Here is a 21,962-nt window from a genome sequence, read left to right as displayed (position 1 = left end):
TGACAATCATGTTTCTTCTCTGCGTGTGGTGTAAGTATATGGTATCTAACAACCATGCAAAAATTGGTCCATATCGGTCCATAATTATATATAGCCCCCATATAAACCGATCCCCAGATTTGGCTTGCGGAGCCTCAAAGAGAAGCAAATTTCATCCGATCCGGCTGAAATTTGGTACATGATGTTGGTATATATATAAATATATATAAACCGATCTCCAGATTTGACCTCCGGAGCCTCTTAGAGGAGAAAAATTCATCCGACCATTAGTATATGGTCTCTAACAACAATGCAAAAATTGGTCCATATCGGTCCATAATTATATATAGCCCCCATATAAACCGATCCCCAGATTTGACCTCCGGAGCCTCTTAGAGGAGCAAAATTCATCCGGTGCGGTTGAAATTTAGTACATGGTATTAGTATATGGTCTCTAACAACCATGCAAAAATTGGTCCATATCGGTCCATAATTATATATAGCCCCATATAAACCGTTCTCCAGATTTGATCTCCGGAGTCTCTTGCAGAAGCAAAATTCATCCGATCCGGTTGAAATTTGGTACGTGGTGTTAGTATATGGTCTCTACCAACCGTGCCAAAATTGGTCCATATCGGTTCATAATTATATATAGCCCCCATATAAAGCGATCCCCAGATTTGTTTTGAGGACCCTCTAAGAGAAGCAAATTTCATCCGATTTGGCTGAAATTTGGTACGTGGTGTTTGTATATGGTCTCTAACAACCATGCCAAAATTGGTCCATATCGGTCCATACTTATATATAGCCCCCATATAAATCGATCCCCAGATTTGTTTTGCAGACCCTCTAAGGGAAGCAAATTTCATCCGATCCGGTTGAAATTTGGTACGTGGTGTTAGTATATGGTCTCTAACAACCATGCCAAAATTGGTCCATATCGGTCCATAATTATATATAGCCCCCATATGAACCGATCTCCAGATTTGACCTCCGGAGCCTCATCCGATCCGGTTAAAATTTGGTATGTGGTGTTAGTATATGGTCTCTAACAACCATGCAAGAATTGGTCCATATCGGTCCATAATTATATATAGCCCCTATATAAACCGTTCTCCAGATTTGATCTCCGGAGTCTCTTGAAGAAGCAAAATTCATCCGATCCGGTTGAAATTTGCAACGTTGTGTTAATATGTGGCCGCTAATAACCATGCCAAAATTGGTCCATATCGGTTCATAATCATGGTTGCTACTCGAGCCAAAAATAATCTACCTAATTTTTATACCCTTCACCACTACTGTGGTACAGGGTACACCCAGAAAAAAGTGCCTTCGAAACTAAAGGAAAAAATTTTCATCAATATAGTTTATCCATTTTATTTCCATTAAGGTAAATTTTTGTGAAAAATAATAAAATTTACTCGTTTCAGTAAAAAAAATCCTAAACTGTAAGCAGTTAGGATTAGTTCATTAACTAGAATAAGGCATGGAATTTTACTCATACTATTTTCTTCGCTGGGTATAAGAATTTACTACTGAAAAAGAAAATTTTATTCACCGATAACAAAGCATTCGTAAAAATAAACAAAAACCGAACTAAAACCAAGTTTCCTCAAAATTAGTAAAATTTCTTATAAAATGATAATTGCGACTTCCTTTATAATAGAAAGTTTTTCATACATACGAACAACACTTGGCATAGAAAAATATTTTAGTTCATTCGTACTAAGAAGTATGCAATCCTTTCAAAACTTAAGGAAACACACTTGTTAGAATATAGGAAATTTTCCTACATTTCTATTGTCTACCTGTAATCGATACCTGTCATCGTAATCGATGTGTTTGCGCGTGGGTGTAATCGATATATATGCGCGTCGGTTGTTTTTTTAGTTGGAATCGCGTTGTTTTGGTATACGGAGAGATTGTTAAAAAATAATATGGTAAAATAATGTAATAAATAACAAATAAAATATATAAAATATGTTCGTGATAGTGTATAAAGAAAGAAAACACCAGCAGAATAACAACCCTTTCATTTGTCTTCATTTTGGAATCTTCAATTATCAGGTAATATTCAGTGACGCTAACCTTTTGCAACAAAAATGTTTTATGATTTTTTATATTTGTAGGTATTGAAATTGTAAAAGGAGGACAAAATCGTTAGGCAGCAACTTATTAAAAGTGAAAAGTACAAGAAGAAGAAAAAGTGCGTTTTACAGTTGATAATATCACACGGAAATTGGAAATAGTGGAATAATAAATTAATATTTCAAAGAGATTCGATGCTGTTGATTCTTAATAAATATATTCAATATATTAATAAAACATGTCTTTTATTGAAGATAAAATTGCTTATAGAAATAAATAAAATTGTATTTAAAAACGAAGGTAAGCAGTTCTAATTATGAAGTAAAAGTTTTACCACAAATGTGTAAGATTTGTCGAAATGAATGAAAAAATTTCAATAAAATCATTCCATATATGAATTCAAATTAGTTAAATTTTTTCATTCTGTAGTATAGTGGTATATAAATATAGGAAAATGTTAACTAATATATGGAATGCATTATTCCTAATTTCTACGAAAATCACATCGTTCAAACAAATAAAAATGTCTTTGGCGCTATACGAAGTTCAACTTTCTTCAAAATGAGTTCATTTTAACTTAAAGAAGGGGTCACTTTTTTCTGGGTGTATAATAAGTTTGTGCATTTGTATGTAACGCCAAGAAGGAGTAATCATAGACCAACCTTTTAGTATACGGATCGGCTTGGAATTAAATTCTGAGTCGATTTAGCGATGTCCGTCTGTCTGTCTGTCCGTCTGTCTGTCCGTCTGTCTGTCTGTCTGTCTGTCTGTTGATGTATTTTTGTGTGCAAAGTACAGCTCGCAGTTTTAGTCCGATTGTCCTAAAATTTGGTATAGGGTCCTGTTTCGGCTCAAAGACGATCCCTATTGATTTTGGAAAAAATCGGTTCAGATTTAGATATAGCTGCCATATAGATTTTTCACTGATCTGGTCATAATTGGCGTGTATATCAACCGATCTTCCTCAAATTCCGTACATCCGAATATTTTATGAGTCTCGAAAAACTTGCAAAATATCAGCAAAATCGGTTCAGATTTAGATATAGCTCCCATATATAGCTTTCGCCCGATTTACACTCATTTGCCCACAGAGGCCAATTTTTTGCTCCGATTTAGTTGAAATTTTGCATAGGGAGTAGAATTAGCGTTGTAACTATGCGTGCCAAATTTGCTTGAAATCGGTTCAGATTTGGATATATCTCCCATATAAAGCTTTCGCCCGATTTACACTCATATGACAACAGAGGCCAATTTTTAACTCCGATGTAGTTGAAATTTTGCACAGGGAGTAGAATTAGCATTGTAGCTATGCGTGCCAAATTTGGTTGAAATCGGTTCAGATTTAGATATAGCTCCCATATATATGTTTTTCTGATTTCGACAAAAATGGTCAAAATACCAACATCTTCCTTGTAAAATCGCCACTGCTTAGTTGAAAAGTTGTAAAAATGACTCTAATTTTCCTAAACTTCTAATACATATATATCGAACGATAAATCATAAATAAACTTTTTCGACGTTTCCTTAAAATTGCTTCAGATTTAAACGTTTCCCATATTTTTTTAATAACATTGTGTTCCACCCTAGTGCATTAGCCGACTTAAATTTTGAGTCTATAGATTTTGTAGAAGTCTATCAAATTCTTCCAGATCGAGTGATATTTAAATGTATGTATTTGGGACAATATATAGCCCCCAACACATTTGACGGATGTGATATGGTATCGAAAATTTAGATCTACAAAGTGGTGCAGGGTATAATATAGTCGGCCCCGCCCGACTTTAGACTTTCCTTACTGGTTTTTCTATAGAAATTTTTGTCAAACTTTATTTCTATAGAAAATTTTGGCAAAATTTTATTTCTATAGAAAATTTTAATTCTATAGAGAATGTTGTCAAAATTTTAATTCTATTGAAAATTTTGTCAAAATTTTATTTCTATAGAAAATTTTGCCAAAATGTTATTTCTATAGAAAATTTTGTCAAAATTTTATTTCTATAGAAATTTTTGTCAAAATTTTATTTCTATAGAAAATTTTGACAAAATTTTATTTCTATAGAAAATTTTGACAAAATTTTATTTCTATAGAAAATTTTGACAAAATTTTATTTCTATAGAAAATTTTGTTAAAATTTTATTTCTATAGAAAATTTTGTCCAAATTTTACTTCTATAGAAAATGTTGTCAAAATTTTATTTCTATAGAAACTTTTATCAAAATTTTATTTCTATACAAAATCTTTTCAAACTTAATTATACACGTATTTAATCGGCCTTTTTTAGTTTAATATGTACTACGTATATACCACCTTGCAATTCAGAAGACGGTGTTAGAAAGTTTTAAGATACCTTGCCATCGGCAAGTGTTATCGCAACCCAAGTAATTCGATTGTGGATGACAGTTTTCAATAGAAGTTTCTACGCAATCCATGGTGGAGGGGACATAAGCTTCGGCCTGGCCGAACTTACGGCCGTATATACTTGTTTGTCATATTTTTCTTTTTTTTAGAACCGGTTCTCCAAAATCTTTTGCTAGATAAGTCCGAGATCTGTAGTCTTCCTTTTAGTAGATCCAGTTGTTATGATGATTTTGTCATCCTTTCGGCTGTCTAGCTTTTTTACAAACTCATATACGTTCACTCACCGTCCACTTCTGTAATTCAGGCCACGTAGATTCTACATAGCCCTTTTGGTCTACAAAGAATTATTTTTTCCTTCGTCGGAGCACGTTCGCTATATGCAGTCCACTTCATCTACTGTTCCACATCCTCTGCGTATGCCAGTGGATCCATGTTTCGACAACTGCCACGTTAACAGCCCAGCAAAATAATTTGGAAGTTGTTCTAAAGGCACAACTTTAAAATCACCTCCCACAAATTGTCTTTATTTTCACTACATACACGCTCACAAAAAATCGCTTCTGTAACATATACTCCCAAACATATTTTGCTTCAAGCATATACATTTTTGGGTATTGCCCAAACATTTATATGTTTGATCTCTTCCAATATATAATATGTTTGAAAGCATATTGGTCTAAACAATATATGTTTGGGTAGTCTAAGTTCCAAACATTTTGTATTTTTGCATCCAAATTCAATAATGTTGTCTTCCAAAAAACAATATGTTATTATGTGAACATATAATATGTTTGGAAGCATTTTGCACCCAAAAATATTATATGCTTAAACAATTCTCCCAAACAATATAGTGCTCAAAATTTTATTTATTTATTTATTTACATATTTACAATCATAATGAATTATGAAAATAAACAGGTAATATAGGTGCTAACAACATAGGTTTTCGACCTGAATGCTCAAAATTTTGTTTCTGCCCAATTGTATATTCCCCCACATCTTTCTCACTTCCACGAGATTTTTTAGTTTTTAGCACCTTTTTCTGTAATACAAACATTGTAGAAGAAATTATTCAATTGTATGATTTTTTTTATTTTAATTTTACCTTTTGCCGGACGGGGATTCGAACAGCGGACCACACAGTTTGTAAGGATCAAAGAAGTAGCTGATCAATTGCCCAAGGAAAAATAAAATGTTAATTTTGTAATAACAAGCAACAACCACCAACTTAATTCAATATCGCTCCCTGTTAAATAGCGCTCCAAGCTACTAAACACATATATGTTTATAGGCTATTTCTAAATTAATATATGTTTGCATCCAAGCATATTATATTTACAAACATTTTATGTCCCAAACATAATATGTTCTAACATATTAACATATATGTCCCAAACATGTAATGCTAGTTTATGAACATTATATGCTTGCACTCAAAAATATTGTGTTTAAAAATTTGTGTTCCAAACATATAATGTTTATAGCCAAACATATGAAAAACAGCCTTTTTCATCCGTGTAGGAAGTTCTTTTAATTCAATTTTTTATAACTCGCTTTTTTTCATATTTTTAATAGGTAATTAAACTTTTTTTGTTTCAAGTAAGTTAAAAACAAATTAATAAAATAGTACAAATTATTTAAATTTTGGCAAAAACTGATAAATTCATTCTAGAAAAATTGCGAATTTTTGAAAAATTTTGAAGTCAAATGTTTGGTCAGAAGGCGTTAGAATGCATAAAAGTTAATCAAATTGTTTATTTAGCAAAATATCACAAAATGTTTTAATTCACAGTCAAAACACTGAATACGGATCACATCTTAAAAGTGATGCAGATTCAGTGCTACGGCTGTTGAAATGGTGGACATCCGTCCTATGACAAGCCCATGTTAAATTCATCGCCAATTTTGCACCACTTCCGGATCCAAAAATAATATTTTCACTGGTTTTTTGGCGAAGTGTTTTTGCTGGATATTGATGAAAATTCGTGTATATTTATAATTGTCTCGTCGCGTCGATAAAATTTTGCCCATACCAAAAATTTATTTAAGGACCATAGAGCAAAATTTCGTACGATTCGGTCCTGGTTTAGATACAGGTATCACCAGATTTGGGCTTTCAATCTCGACTTGAACAATTTTTAATACTATGCCCCACATATTGTGTTTGTACGTTGCTATTCGTACTCCCAAGCCTCATAGAAACGTGACATTTTTTGCTGTACATTCCTGCAGCATGTGACCAACGAATGGCCAAGTGATGTGGGGCGTATCAGAGTGTTGCTATTTGCTGTTTTTCCTTCTCTTTGCTGCCTCAAATATGGAAATGAATGTTTTTCAGTTTCTTGTTTTTTTTTTATTTTTTTATCAATTTATAGGCTTTGATTAATTGTTGTGACCGTTGATGTCGTTGTTGTTATTATTGTAGCTATTTTTAGTGCGTTGTATTATATGCAAATGAATCCTAGATTTAATAAATTATTTTTCTATACACTCAAAGAAATAATTCCTCTATACATTGATAGAGAGAAACAATTTTTCATAGTTTTGGTAGTCCCCATCTAATTTTTTGGAAGTCTAATTATATCTCATCATATTGCCATAGTATATCGGGGGTAATAAGCTTGCAAGAAATTTTATTGGGTATTTTTTGAGTGTAGTTTTGGTCATTTACTATCTTACTTCCAGCAAGGTGTGATGCATTTTTTATCATTGCAGGTTTGCCAATTTGCCTGTGGATAATCTGACGCCACAACATTTGTCACCACCACCGGAGAAATATTGGAGTATGATGGCCTATAATAATGCAAAATTATGCAATACTTTATTTGCCTATAAACTAGCTAAGGTAAGATTTAAATATTTTCTTATAAAGTTTCAGGATTTTTAAACGAAGTCTCCATAAATTAAATTTTCCATTCATTTTATTATATTATAAGCATTTTTAATATATCGACTGATACAAACCTCTTTAATTAATTTAATTTCTATAGAAAATTTTCCCAAAATTTTATTTCTATAGGAAATTTTCGCAAAATTCCATTTCTATAGGAATTTTATTCAAAATTTCACTACTAGAAGAAATTTTGTCAAAATCTCATTTCTATAGGAAATTTTCTGAAAATTTCATTTCTATAGGAAATTTTGTCAAAATTTCATTTCTATGGGAAATTTTGTCAAAATTTCATTTCTATAGAACATTTTGTCAAAATTTCATTTCTATAGGAAATTTTGTCAAAATTTCATTTCTATAGAAATTTTGTCAAAATGTCATTTCTATAGAAATTGTGTCAAAATTTCATTTCTGTAGAAATTTAGTCAAAATTTCATTTCTATAGAAATTTTGTCAAAATTTAATTTCTATAGGAAATTTTGTCAAAATCTCATTTATATAGGAAATTTTTTCAAAATCTCATTTCTATAGGAAATTTTCAGAAAATTTCATTTCTATGGGAAATTTTGTCAAAATTTCATTTCTATAGTAAATTTTGTCAAAATTTAATTTCTATATGAATTTTTATCAAAACTTCATTTCTATAGGATTTTTTTTTTAATTTCACTACTAAAGGGTGATTTGTTAAGAGCTTGATAACTTTTTTTAAAAAAAAAACGCATAAAATTTGCAAAATCTCATCGGTTCTTTATTTGAAACGTTAGATTGGTCCATGACATTTACTTTTTGAAGATAATTTCATTTAAATGTTGACCGCGGCTGCGTCTTAGGTGGTCCATTCGGAAAGTCCAATTTTGGGCAACTTTTTCGAGCATTCCGAATTTCTTCGGAAATGTTGTTGTCAAAGCTGGAATAGTTGCTGGCTTATTTCTGTAGACTTTAGACTTGACGTAGCCCCACAAAAAATAGTCTAAAGGCGTCAAATCGCATGATCTTGGTGGCCAACTTACCGGTCCATTTCTTGAGATGAATTGTTCTCCGAAGTTTTCCCTCAAAATGGCCATAGAATCGCGAGCTGTGTGGCATGTAGCGCCATCTTGTTGAAACCACATGTCAACCAAGTTCAGTTCTTCCATTTTTGGCAACAAAAAGTTTGTTAGCATCGAACGATAGCGATCGCCATTCACCGTAACGTTGCGTCCAACAGCATCTTTGAAAAAATACTGTCCAATGATTCCACCAGCGTACAAACCACACCAAACAGTGCATTTTTCGGGATGCATGGGCAGTTCTTGAACGGCTTCTGGTTGCTCTTCACTCCAAATGCGGCAATTTTGCTTATTTACGTAGCCATTCAACCAGAAATGAGCCTCATCGCTGAACAAAATTTGTCGATAAAAAAGCGGATTTTCTGCCAACTTTTCTAGGGCCCATTCACTGAAAATTCGACGTTGTGGCAGATCGTAAGTCTATTCATGATGAAATGTCAAAGCATACTGAGCATCTTTCTCTTTGACACCATGTCTGAAATCCCACGTGATCTGTCAAATACTAATGCATGAAAATCCTAACCTCAAAAGAATCACCCTTTATAAGAAATTTTTTCAAAATCTCATTTCTGTTAAAATTTAATTTCATTTCTATAGGCAATTTTGTCAAAATTTCATTCTATAGGAAATTTTGTTAAATTTTAATTTATATAGGAAATTTTTGTCAAAATTTCATTTCTATAGGAAAAATTCTCAAAATTTTATTTCTATAGGAAATTTTCACAAAATTTCATTTCTATACGATTTTTTTCGCAAAATTTCATTTCTATAGGAAATTTTCGCAAAATTCCATTTCTGTAGGATTTTTTTTCAAAATTTCACTACTATAAGAAATTTTGTAAAAATCTCATTTCTATGGGAAATTTTGTTAAAATTTAATTTCTATGAGAAATTTTCTGAAAATTTCATTTCTATAGGAATTTTTCGCAATATATTATTTCTATTAGAGGTGTGCGCGTGAGGGAGTTTTCACGCACGCTCACAAATTCAAAATGTCATTCACGCACAATCACGCACGCCTGTTTTAGAATTGCTCACACTCACGCACGCTCACGAATGAATTCGTAACATTCACGCACGATCACGCACGCCCGTTTTTGAATTGCTCACACTCACGCACGCTCACGAATGAATTCGTAACATTCACGCACGATCACGCACGCCCGTTTTGGAATTGCTCACACTCACGCACGCTCACGAATGAATTCGTAACATTCACGCACGAAGGTTTTTATTGATCCACGTTCACTCACGTTCACGAACCAAAATCCTGCAAAGATAAACACTCACGATTGCAGAATAGTGACTACCGCACGCTCACGAAGGGATATATCAACTCACGCACGTTCACGAACAACAAACTTATTCACGCACGCTCACGATTCGAAAAAAAAACTACTCACGCACGTTCACGAACAATGAAACGTACATCCCCACACTCACGATTCATAAAAAAACTATTCACGCACGCTCACGATGTAAAATACAACTCACGCACGTTCACGACTATTATACTTACAAAACAAACGAAAAAATGTAATTCACGAATGAGTACGAACTTAAAAACTCTCGCTCGTGATACAAATGAGCTACCCACACAAATTCGCCAAAATATTTCTAATTAAAAATCTGAAGTTGAAAACGTACTCAATTAAAAAAATAACAGATACAATTAACATTTTAATCAAATCAAAATATAAATTCAATTAAAATTTGGATTGATTTTGGCCGAAAAACTTAATTAATTTTTAATTGAGGCAATCAATGATTTATAGTGTTATTGTTTACTTATTTTATTTTTTATTATATTATAATTACATATATTATAATTATACTATATAGAATTATTTTTTTTACATCTAAGCCAAAATTTAATGAACCAATGAACCCAATTATTTCCGAAAATTATTAATTTTTTATTTGGAAGTATGTTTTCAATTTAAAAATGTAAAAATGTTCAATCATTATTATACCCTTCACCACTACTGTGGTACAGTGTATAATAAGTTTGTGCATTTGTATGTAACGCCAAGAAGGAAAAGTCTGAGACCCATCGTTTAGTATACCGATCGTCTTAGAATTAAATTCTGAGTCGATTTAGCGATGTCCGTCTGTCTGTCTGTCTGTCTGTCTGTCTGTTGGTGTATTTTTGTGTGCAAAGTACAGCTCGCAGTTTTAGTCCGATTGTCCTAAAATTTGGTATAGGGTCCTGTTTCGGCTCAAAGACGATCCCTATTGATTTTGGAAAAAATCGGTTCAGATTTAGATATAGCTTCCATATATATTTTTCACCGATCTGGTCATAATTGGCGTGTATATCAACCGATCTTCCTCAAATTCCGTACATCCGAATATTTTATGAGTCTCGAAAAACTTGCCAAATATCAGCCAAATCGGTTCAGATTTAGATATAGCTCCCATATATAGCTTTCGCCCGATTTACACTTATTTTCCCACAGAGGCCAATTTTTGCTCCGATTTAGTTGAAATTTTGCATAGGGAGTAGAATTAGCATTGTAACTATGCGTGCCAAATTTGGTTGAAATCGGTTCAGATTTAGATGTAGATCCCATATATAGCTTTCGCCCGATATGAACTTATATGGCCCCAGAAGCCAGAGTTTTACCCCACTTTGCTTAACATTTTGCACAAGAAGAACGTGAATTTCATCGTGAGCGTGCATTTTTCGTGAATGTGAGTTTCTTCGTGAGCGTGAATTTTCTCGTGAGCGCGAATTTTTCGTGAACGTGATTTTTTTCGTGACCGTGAATGTCATCGTGAGTGTGAAGTTTTCGTGAATGTGAATTTCTTCGTGAACGTGAATTTCTTCGTGAGCGTGAATTTTGTCGTGAGCGTGAATTGTTCGTGAATGTGAATTTTTTCGTGAACGTGAATTTTGTCGTGAGCGTGATTTTGAAAAAAATTTACTCACGCACATTCACGAACAGAATTTGATGTTCACGCACGATCACGCACGACACATTTTTGTTCAGTCCCATTCACGCACATTCACGTGATTTGGTCAAAATTTCATTCACGAATCACGTGACTCACGCGTGAATCACGCGTGTCACGAAAATTTCGTGTCACGCGCACACCTCTAATTTCTATAGGAACTTTTCGCAAAATTTCATTTTTATAGGAATTTTTCGCAAAATATTATGTCTATAGGAACTTCTCGCAAAATTTCACTACTATAAGAAATTTGACAATATTTAATTTCTATAAGAAATTTTGTCACAATTTCATTCTATAGGAAATTTTGTTAAAATTTAATATCTGTAGGAAATTTTGTCAAAATTTAATTTCTATAGGAAATTTTCTGAAAATTTAAATTCTATAGGAAATTTTCTGAAAATTTAATTTCTATAGGAAATTATCTGAAAATTTCTTGTCTTTAGGAAATTTTGTAAAACAATCGAATCGGAATTTTGTAAACTAGTGTAATTGCAGGTGGTCTGCAATAGCAATATAGTCGAACCAAACTATTTATGTAAGAGGAAAAATTAAAATAAAAAAATAAATTAACTTTAATAAAAAGATAAACAAACCGGTTGATTGACTTACTAACCAAGGTACAAGAATATTTAACATTCACAAGGGATTGTAATAAAAATCAGGCATATCGTCTTATCGTTTTAGAATTGCATCGTGATCAATAATATACATATATCTATATCTTTAGATTTGGGAGTTCAGGCCTCCAAATATGTCAATTTAAGTTGCTTAAATCCTTTTATTTATTTTATTGCACGATGCAGGGCTAAGCTATTTGTGTCAATTTCATTCATATCTATCAACTACTATGACCTATTAAATTATGTTTTCATTTTCCATTTACAGCTATGGAAGCATCGTGGAATATCTGTGTTCGCTGTCCATCCCGGTAATATGGTGACAACACAAATACAACGTAATTGGTGGTTCTATCGTTTGCTCTTTGCCTTAGTGAGGCCATTCACAAAATCACTGGTAAGCATCACCCGCCCAAGCTTAATTGAGCTGCGACTGCAGTGTGGATGCCATTGTCTCCATTTTAAGTTTTGTTATTGCTAAGTTTGGTTTTTTGGTTTAAATTAAGATTCATTTAAAAAATTAACCGTCATAAAAAACAAAACACTTGAACATACATAGCATCCCAGCAAAAAAAGCGTCGCCAAAAAAAGCAATGAAAAAATTTTTTTGGGATCTAGAAGTTATGCAAAATCGGATGAAAAGCAATGGATTGCACACCTGCTTGTCATAGTCTGACAGTCATTCTTTTAAAACATTCGGTGTGTTCATTTCGCCTTGGTTCTTCGCATGTTATGATATTTCACTACTTCGAATTCAACAAAAATATGATATCTCAACCAAAAGAAATGTATCGGAACACCTTAAACATTTTTTTTAAATTCAAAGAATAAATAAAATTCGTACTATTTTTTAGACCAAGTAAAATTAAGGAAATTTAAAATTATTGTTTAAATAGCGTTTTCATATATCAGATTAAAAAAAAATTCCTATTGCAGTGGAAAATAAACAATCTCTGCAAGAGCATGTATATTTAAAGTAATGACTAACGAAGAACTACCAACATGTTTTCCTGGGATGTTTTGTCGGCACATAATTTGCATAATAAAAGTCATTGATTGTTGGTGACAATGACAAAGAGTACATTAACACTACTTACCCATCATCATCTCATCATCTATACTGTGGTTAAACATAGGAAAACTTAGAAGACTTTATTCTTCTCTCATTTCAATGGATTGCATTCCATACAATATTTGGAATCATATATAGAGACGTTTTAAGGAGATGAAATTCACAAAATTTCATTTCCATAGAAAATGTTGTTCTATAGGAAATTTTGTCGAAATTTCATTTCTATAGGAATTTTTGTCAAAATTTTATGGGAAATATTTCAATATTTCATTTCTTTGGGAAATTTTCTTTGATTTGCAAAATTAAAAAAAAAACTTTCTTTGGGAAATTTTGTAAAAAAATCATTTCTCTATTTTTTCAAAATTATATTTATTTGGGAAATTTTGTCAAAATTTCATTCTTTTTTGTCAAAATTTAATTTCTATACGAAATTTTGTCAAAATTTCATTTCTATAGGAAATTTTGTCAAAATTTCATTTCTATAGGAAATTGTTAAAATTTCATTTCTATGGGAAATTTTGTCAAAATTTCATTTCTATAGGAAATTTTGTCAAAATTATATGTCTTTAAGAAATTTTGTCAAAATTTAATTTCTTTGGGAAATTTTGTCAAATATTCATTTCTATAGCAAATTTTGTCAAAATATCATTTCTATAGGAAATTTTGTCAAAATTTCATTTCTATAGAGAATTTTGTCAAATGTTTATTTCTATAGAGAATTTTGTCAAATGTTTATTTCTATAGAGAATTTTGTCAAAATTTTATTTCTTTGGGAAATTTTGTCAAATTATATGTCTTTAAGAAATGTTGTCAAAATTTCATTTCTATAGGAAATTTTGTCAAAATTATATGTCTTTAAGAAATTTTGTCAAAATTTAATTTCAATAGAACATTTTGTCAAAACTTCATTTCAATAGGAAATTTTGTCAAAATTTAATTTCAATAAGAAATTTTGTCAAAACTTCATTTCTATAGGAAATCTTGTCAAAATTTAATTTCTATAAGAAATTTTCTCAAATTTTAATTTCTATAGGAAATTTTGTCAAAATTTCATTTCTATAGGAAATTTTGTCAAAATTTCATTTCTTTAGGAAATTGTGTCAAAATTTCTATAGGAAATTTTGGCAAAATTTCATTTCTATAGGAAATTTTATCAAAATTTTATTTCTATAGGAAATTTTGTCAAAATTTCATTTCTTTGGGAAATTTTGTCAAAATTTGATTTTTAAAGGAAATTTTGTCAAAATTTCGTTTTTATAGGAAATTTTGTCAAAATTTCATTTCTATAGGAAATTTTGTCAAAATTTCATTTCTATAGGAAATTTTGTCATAATTTCATTTCTATAGGAAATTTTGTCAAAATTTCATTTCTTTAGGAAATTGTGTCAAAATTTCTATAGGAAATTTTATCAAAATTTTATTTCTATAGGAAATTTTGTCAAAATTTCATTTCTTTGGGAAATTTTGTCAAAATTTCATTTTTAAAGGAAATTTTGTCAAAATTTCGTTTTTATAGGAAATTTTGTCAAAATTTCATTTCTATAGGAAATTTTGTCAAAATTTCATTTCTATAGGAAATTTTGTCAAAATTTCATTTCTATAGAAATTTTGTCAAAATTTAATTTCTATGGGAAATTTTGTCAAAATTTCATTTATTTATTTATTCATTTATTTCATCAACCAACGCCCATTTCTATAAATTTTTTCAAAATTATATGTCTTTAAGAAATTTTTTCAAAATTTCATTTCTATAGGAAATTTTGTGGAAATTTAATTTCTATAGGATATTTTATCAAAATTTCATTTCTATAAGAATTTTTCTCAAATTTTCATTTCTATAGGAAATTTTATCAAAATTTCATTTCTATAAGAAATTTTGTCAAAATTTCATTTCTATAGGAAATTTTGTCAAAATTTCATTTCTTTGGGAAATTTTGTCGAAATTACATTTGTATAGGAGGTATTCTCAAAATGTCATTCTATAGGAAATTTTGTCAACATTTTATTTCTATAGGAAATTTTTTCAAAATTGTATTTCTATAGGAAATGTTGTCAAAATTTTATTTCTATAGGAAATTTTGTCAAAATTATATTTCTATAGGAAGTTTTGTCAAAATTTTATTTCAATAGGAAATTTTGCAAAACTTCATTTCTATAGGAAATTTTGTCAAAATTTCATTTCTATAGGAAATTTTGTCAAAATTTCATTTCTATAGTAAATTTTGTCAAAATTTCATTTCTATAGGAAATTTTGTCAAGATTTCATTTCTATGGGAAATTTTGTCAAATGTTTATTTCTATAGGAAATTTTGTCAAAATTTCATTTCTATATGAAATTTTGTCAAAATTATATGTCTTTAAGAAATTTAGTGAAAATTCCATTTCTTTGGGAAATTTTGTCAAAATTTCATTTCTTTGGGAAATTTTGTCAAAATTTAATTTCTATAGGAAATTGTGTCAAAATTTCATTTCTTTGGGAAATTTTGTCAAAATTTCATTTCTTCAGGAAATTTTGTTAAAATTTCATTTCTATGGGAAATTTTGTCAAAATTTCATTTCTATAGGAAATTTTGTCAAAATTTCATTTCTATAGGAAATTTTGTCAAAATTTCATTTCTATAGGAAATTTTGTCAAAATTTCATTTCTATAGGAAATTTTGTCAAATGTTTATTTCTATAGAGAATTTTGTCAAAATTTTATTTCTTTGGGATGTTTTGTCAAAATTTTATTTCAATAGGAAATTTTGTCAAAATTATATGTCTTTAAGAAATTTTGTTGAAATTTCATTTCAATAAGAAATTTTGTCAAAATTTCATTTCTATAAGAAATTTTGTCAAAATTTCATTTCTATAGGAAATTTTGTCAAAATTTAATTTCTATAGGAAATTTTGTCAAAATTTCATTTCTATAGGAAATTTTGTCAAAATTTCATCTCTATAGGAAATTTTGTCTTTAAGAAATTTTGTCAAAATTTCATTTCTTTAAGACATTTTGTCACAATTTCATTGCTATAGGAAATTATTTAGTAGATTTTGTAAAAAATGTCATTTAATTTCGCCCCAGTACTTTTATTTCTCTCTATGTATTTTAAATATCGAATCAATATTCATCCACCCATTCAGAGATATGCATTTCCAATCGAGAAGGTTATTTAAATTACTTTGTTTTATTCATTCTTTCACATATTTTTTTATATATTATTGTTAATTTTCTTTACAGCAACAGGCAGCAGCTACAACAATCTATTGTGCTACAGCCAATGAACTTACTGGCCTTACAGGCCTCTACTTTAACAATTGTTACTTTTGTGAATCCAGCAAATTGTCTCAGAACGAGAAATTGCAAAATCAATTGTGGGACATAAGTGAAGATATGGTGAAACTATTGAAAGAGCAGCAAATCGATCGTTTGGTTTATTAAAAATCATGTAATGCATAGATATATAGCCCGAATTTACACTATGACCTATGTTATTAAAGGAAGAAGTTATCAGATTTTTAGTATTGGACTTTCAATTATTTGGTTGAATAAATAATCATACGTTAAACAAATTGTTCGTTTTATTTAAGCTTAAGTCACATTTATTTATTAATTATAAATAAATATTTTCACCAAAACTGTTGTATGAGATCCGCATCAAGGTTGTCACATTTGGTAGAATTCTACAAAAACCGGTAGACATTTTAATATTCCTCTCCGACTAGTACAAATTTTCTATAGAAATAAAATATTGAAAAAAAATGTCCATAGAAATAAAAATTTGGCAAAATTTTTTATAGAAATAAAATTTTGACAAAATTTTCTATAGAAATAAAATTTTGACAAAATTTTCTATAAGAATAAAATGTTAAGAAAATTTTCTATAGAAATAAAATTTGGACATTTTCTATAGGAATAAAATATTTATAGAAATAAAATTTGGTAGAATTCTACAAAAACCGGTAGACATTTTAATATTCCTCTCCGACTAGTACAAATTTTCTATAGAAATAAAATATTGAAAAAAAATTTCCATAGAAATAAAAATTTCGCAAAATTTTTTATAGAAATAAAATTTTGACAAAATTTTCTATAAGAATAAAATGTTAAGAAAATTTTCTATAGAAATAAAATTTGGACATTTTCTATAGGAATAAAATATTTATAGAAATAAAATTTCGACAAAAATTTTCTATAGAAATAAAATTTTGACAAAATTTTCTCTAGAAATAAAATTTGGACAAAATTTCTCTAGAAATAAAATTCTGTCAAATTTTTCCATAGAAATAAAATTTTAACAAAATTTTCTATAGAAATAAAATTTTGGCAAAATTTTCTATAAAACTAATATTTTGAAAAAAATTTATATAGAAATAAAATTTTGACAAAATTTTCTATAGAAATAAAATTTTAACAAAATTTTCTATAGAAATAAAATTTTGACAAAATTTTCATTAGAAATAAATTTTGGCAAAATTTTCTATAGCAATAAAAAAAAAAATTTTCTATAGAAATAAAATTTTGACAAAATTTTCTATAGAAATAAAATTTTGACAAAATTTTCTATAGAAATAAAATTTTGACAAAATTTTCTGTAGAAATAAAATTTTTACAAAATTTTTTATAGAAATAAAATTTTAACAAAATTTTCTATAGAAATAAAAATTTGACAAATTTTCCATAAAAATAGAATTTTGATAAAATTTTCCATAGAAATAAAATTTTGACAAAATTTTCTATAGAAATAAAATTTTGACAAATTTTTTTATAGAAATATAATTTTGACAAATTTTCTATAGAAATAAAATTTTGACAAAATTTTCATTAGAAATATTTTACAGAAATAAAATTTTAACAAAATTTTCTATAGAAATAAAAATTTGACAAATTTTCCATAAAAATAGAATTTTGATAAAATTTTCCATAGAAATAAAATTTGGACAAAATTTTCTCTAGAAATAAAATTTGGACAAAATTTTCTATAGAAATAAAATTTTGATAAAATTTTCAATAGAAATACAATTTTGACAAAATTATCTGCAAAAATAAAATTTTGGCAAAATTTTCTATAGAAATAATTTTTTTGCAAAATAATATTTTGTATAGGGTAGTTTTTTTGTAAAATTTTTTGAAAATATTTCTAGATTATTTATGGCTCGAGTGGCAACCGTAATCCGGATCCCTTTCAATAGTGGACAATTGGTCTCCTCACGTGAGACGTTTGCTATATGAACACATTGAAATTAATCTTTGATAACTGGACACCTCCCATATGTGGACAAAGTTTAGGCGACCATGGGTTTCTACTTCCGAGAAGTTTCACTGTACTCTAGAACACATTTTGTTTGTTTATTATCATATATATAATAAGAACCTTTAAACAAAACCATTTTAATAAAAACTCAGCATATTTTTTTAATATATAATTTTTTGCAACATTTTTTGTTTTTATTATAATTTTTTATGTTTTTTTTCTCTCGAATTTTTGTTAAGTATACATATTTTTGGTTTCATTCGATTTATTACAAATATACAATATGACAAATTACGCAGTCTATAATGGGTTGTTGTACAAAAATAAAACACAACAAAACAATGCATGTAGTGAACAAATAGTAATAGAATTAATTCTAAAGCATGGCCATACTCCCATCTTCCTGTCTTGTATGGTGTGTGTCTCATGTTCAATAGTCATTATATATCAGGTCGTTGGGAAGCCGTGCAACTTACATACTAAATCATTTGTTTTTTTTGTTTTCTCCCTTATTATAATACAAAATTAAAATGGCCTCTAAGCTAATGAATAAGCTACACTAACTAAAGTTATACTGATGGATGATCTTTAAGGCGTTGATAACTAAAAATCCGATACCCTTCCTTTACGTTCCCAATCTCCATAGCGTGTGGGTTCAGGACCAGCTGGACCACCAATTTCACCAGTATGTGGGTTAACATTATTGGGCCAGGGACGTAGGGGTTCGACTTCTTGGAAGGGATGACGTGAAAATTCATCTAATTTACCCAATGGTGTTTTGGCTCTCAGCTTCTTTTGGAATTCCGCCATGCGAGCACTTTTGGGTTTCAATGTACCCTTGAATTCTTCGCCTTGTTGTAAGCGAGCCGAGGAGGTAGAAAAGCAGGCCGCTATAAAGAAAGAGAGAAGGGGAAAAATCAGTTAATAATGGGGGGAAAATAATCAAATCAGTTAATAATGGAGTTGGGGGGGTAAATAATCAAAAGATATAAATACAATTGAACAAATGAACATATGTTTTCGTTTAGGATCGAAGGGGGATAGCAATAAATTTCCCAGGTTTGTTTGTATTTTGTAGGTCATTATTTTATAGTCTCACAAATGTTAAATGAAATCAATATATGCTCCAAAATGTTATTGGAGAGAACACAATATGATATTAATTAATAAAATTAAGACTATATGACGGTTGGCCACAACTCGAGTCAAAGTGCTTTATATTGCGGATATTTTTTGTTAAAAATAAGCTCGTAAGAAGGTGTTATTAATCTTAGCAACAAAAAACATAATTGGTGGCATAATCTAGTTCTTCCGTTGTCTCAATAAAAATATTGAATTTTTCTCTATCAAGATAGCCATCGAAAGAGTAATTTTGTTCTTCAAAGGTAACTCATCGACAAGACAAGCCTATTGATTTTGATCAAATTTCTTCGTTGTGTGTATAAAAATGGTGACATGAAATTTTCTCTATCAAATTAGATATCAAAAATCTATTTTTCTGTTTAAAAGAAAATCATCGACAATTCGATCATTCAATTTTGATCAATATTCGATGAGTCAAATGCAGTATTTTGTAGATTCTTGCACTATAATATCTTCAAAGCGTTCAAATATTACTTTGCTTGCTGTTACTGCTTAACTTGCGATAGTGAATATCGAAACATGGGGAATAGAGTTGTGAAAACCTATGGACCGGTTTATCTTTTTACACCAATTGTCTGCTTTGTCGAAAATCCCTTTTCCGGTGGACCAGTGTTTTCAAGGCCTTAAAAAGCGGTTTTTGTTTCTTTGTGATTTCAATAAGAAATTAATAATTTAATGAAAAATCTAGGTAGTTAGAATTGGGAGAGTAATAAGCTGCTAAAACAACTCTTCTATATGTATAAAAAAAAAACATTGCGTCCATCTTTTAATATATTATTGAATTACTTTTAATAACGATAAAATGAAGAATTATGTTATTTGGGAAACACCGCTTGAGCCGGTCATACCGACTTTTTGTTTTAAAAACAGCGTCTATCGGTGAGTTTTTAGTATCCAGAGTTATTAAAATTCCTATCCTAAAAACTAAGTTTTGTGTCTTTTTATTAATTATTGTATTATTTTTATGATGATAAAACTACGCGTTATGGTTTTTGGTAAAAATCGATTGAACCTAGCCATACCGGCTATTTTTCGCACAGTCAGGTTTTTTAAAACCCATCTATAAAAAAAAAAACGATTTCATTCTACTTAATAAAATTCCTATCCAAGAAACGAAAGTCCCAAAAACACCAATTCACATAAATGGTATAGTCCACAATTATTAGAATTATTCACTTAGTCGTTTTCCACAATAGGTCTATTGGTGTACGCGAACGGAGCTATTGTATGGCAGCATGTAATTTCTTCTTTAGGAAACTTACCTTGTTTTGCTATTTGTGGCATAATTCTGCTCGATTGTTTGGCAATATTCATTACTTGACTCATTTTGAAGAGTTTTGCTTTAATTCAATATTCACTTGTGATATTATTTAAGAATAACTATCTTTATTTAAGTTTAGTTTCTTCAGTTTATTTATTTTTTGTTACACAATAAACTTAAGTTTTCCGTTTTATGTTTTGCTTTTTTCGCACACTTGCGCTCTATTGCTTTGACGTCTGTAGTGTCAACTGTTTGACAATGCTGGAACGAATGTTTGGCAAATTCACATAAACAGCCGGTTTTATATACGCTCTCTCACCCTGTTGTAGTCAAATGCGTTCCACAGCAGTAACAGAGCGCTAAGCAATAAAGCAGCCATTGAGCGAAATAAATGTTGTTGGTGGAAATAAAAATGTAAACACAAGCACCACCTACCCCCGTTTAATAGTAATCAACAAGTCTTTTTGTCGATGCCTATATTTTCACGTACTACCAATAAAACAGAATCAGCATAAATTCTCTCACTTGCTGTGCTGTACTTCGCTGGGTATTCTCTGTAAAAGTATGTACGTCCTTTAATGCACGTATGCTCCACACAATTTCTTTCTGCCGGCCTATGTGAGGAAACACAACCATTTCGAGTAACGGTAGACGCATCGATATGTCCGATATAAATCAGGTAAGCAGATTTATCAAATTAAATTATTCGAAAGTTGTTAAAAAAACATATTTTTGGATGTAGGAGAGTGTATTAAAAAAAAATATAAAGATAATCATTTTGTCAGAAAAGTCAAGTCGACTCCTAAAAAAAAGTCGGCTAGACTCCTAAAAATGGGTCATTTTTTGACAACAATGGTGGCATTTTTTTATTGAATTTAAAAAAATATTTGCCATTGGGCAGGGTTGAGACTTCTATGGACAGAGATCATACTGCCTGTTCATGAAACCCTGAGACGAATCGTTCGTTAGAGTGAAAGTAGGTTAGGTTATGTTAGGTTAGGGTTTCCATATGGATAATTTTCAAAAGAGAACTTTCGCTTTAAAAAAAGAGAACATTTTAACTAAAAAAGAGTTTACAGTAAAAAAATTCTTTATTAAATAATTAATAATTTTATTGATGTTAAAATAATAATAGTTTCTAATGATAGAAACAACGAAATAAATATATAATAAAACAATAAGAAACAAAAAGAATCACATTTTCTTAAAAAATAAACAAAATAAATTGACGACGACAACGTATTGGCGTATTTACGTCGTACGTTCAATTTCTAATTTTTACGCCGTACGTCGAAACGTCGCAATTGTGTTC

General features: G+C 29.8%; 2 protein-coding genes and 1 long non-coding RNA gene across 9 annotated transcripts in view; 2 read left to right on the top strand and 1 right to left on the bottom strand.

Moving 5' to 3' along the window:
* Positions 1 to 16,564, top strand: part of Wwox (WW domain-containing oxidoreductase) — a 52,472-nt gene extending 35,908 nt beyond the window's left edge. For 6 of the 7 annotated variants that reach the window (XM_075296688.1, XM_075296685.1, XM_075296687.1 and 3 more), the window contains exons 6-8: positions 7,142 to 7,271; positions 12,209 to 12,337; positions 16,233 to 16,564. In XM_075296688.1, the coding sequence (XP_075152803.1) occupies positions 7,142 to 7,271; positions 12,209 to 12,337; positions 16,233 to 16,433 (460 nt within the window). In that variant the 3' untranslated portion in view covers positions 16,434 to 16,564. Of the gene's footprint in view, positions 1 to 7,141; positions 7,272 to 12,208; positions 12,338 to 16,232 lie in introns of those variants that run through there. The other variant, XR_012719704.1, reaches the window with a different exon arrangement.
* On the top strand, positions 1,889 to 2,304 carry LOC142226591 (uncharacterized). The gene is made up of 2 exons (XR_012719706.1): positions 1,889 to 2,046; positions 2,109 to 2,304. It is a non-coding gene; the product is annotated as an uncharacterized LOC142226591 (long non-coding RNA).
* A 2,169-nt stretch (positions 16,565 to 18,733) lies between the features above and the next one.
* On the bottom strand, positions 18,734 to 20,866 carry Sirup (Starvation-upregulated protein). The gene is made up of 2 exons (XM_075296683.1): positions 20,652 to 20,866; positions 18,734 to 19,136 (listed from the first exon to the last, which is right to left on the bottom strand). Exons 1-2 carry the CDS (start codon positions 20,713 to 20,715, stop codon positions 18,850 to 18,852), a joined length of 351 nt encoding a protein of 116 aa, XP_075152798.1. The 5' UTR covers positions 20,716 to 20,866; the 3' UTR covers positions 18,734 to 18,849.
* Positions 20,867 to 21,962: the final 1,096 nt, after the last annotated feature.

Source organism: Haematobia irritans, chromosome 2 (genome assembly GCF_050003625.1).
Source record: "Haematobia irritans isolate KBUSLIRL chromosome 2, ASM5000362v1, whole genome shotgun sequence".
NCBI classification, from domain to species: domain Eukaryota; kingdom Metazoa; phylum Arthropoda; class Insecta; order Diptera; family Muscidae; genus Haematobia; species Haematobia irritans.
The sequence above is the reverse complement of the archived record's forward strand: the minus strand, read 5'-3'. Positions and strand labels throughout refer to the sequence as shown.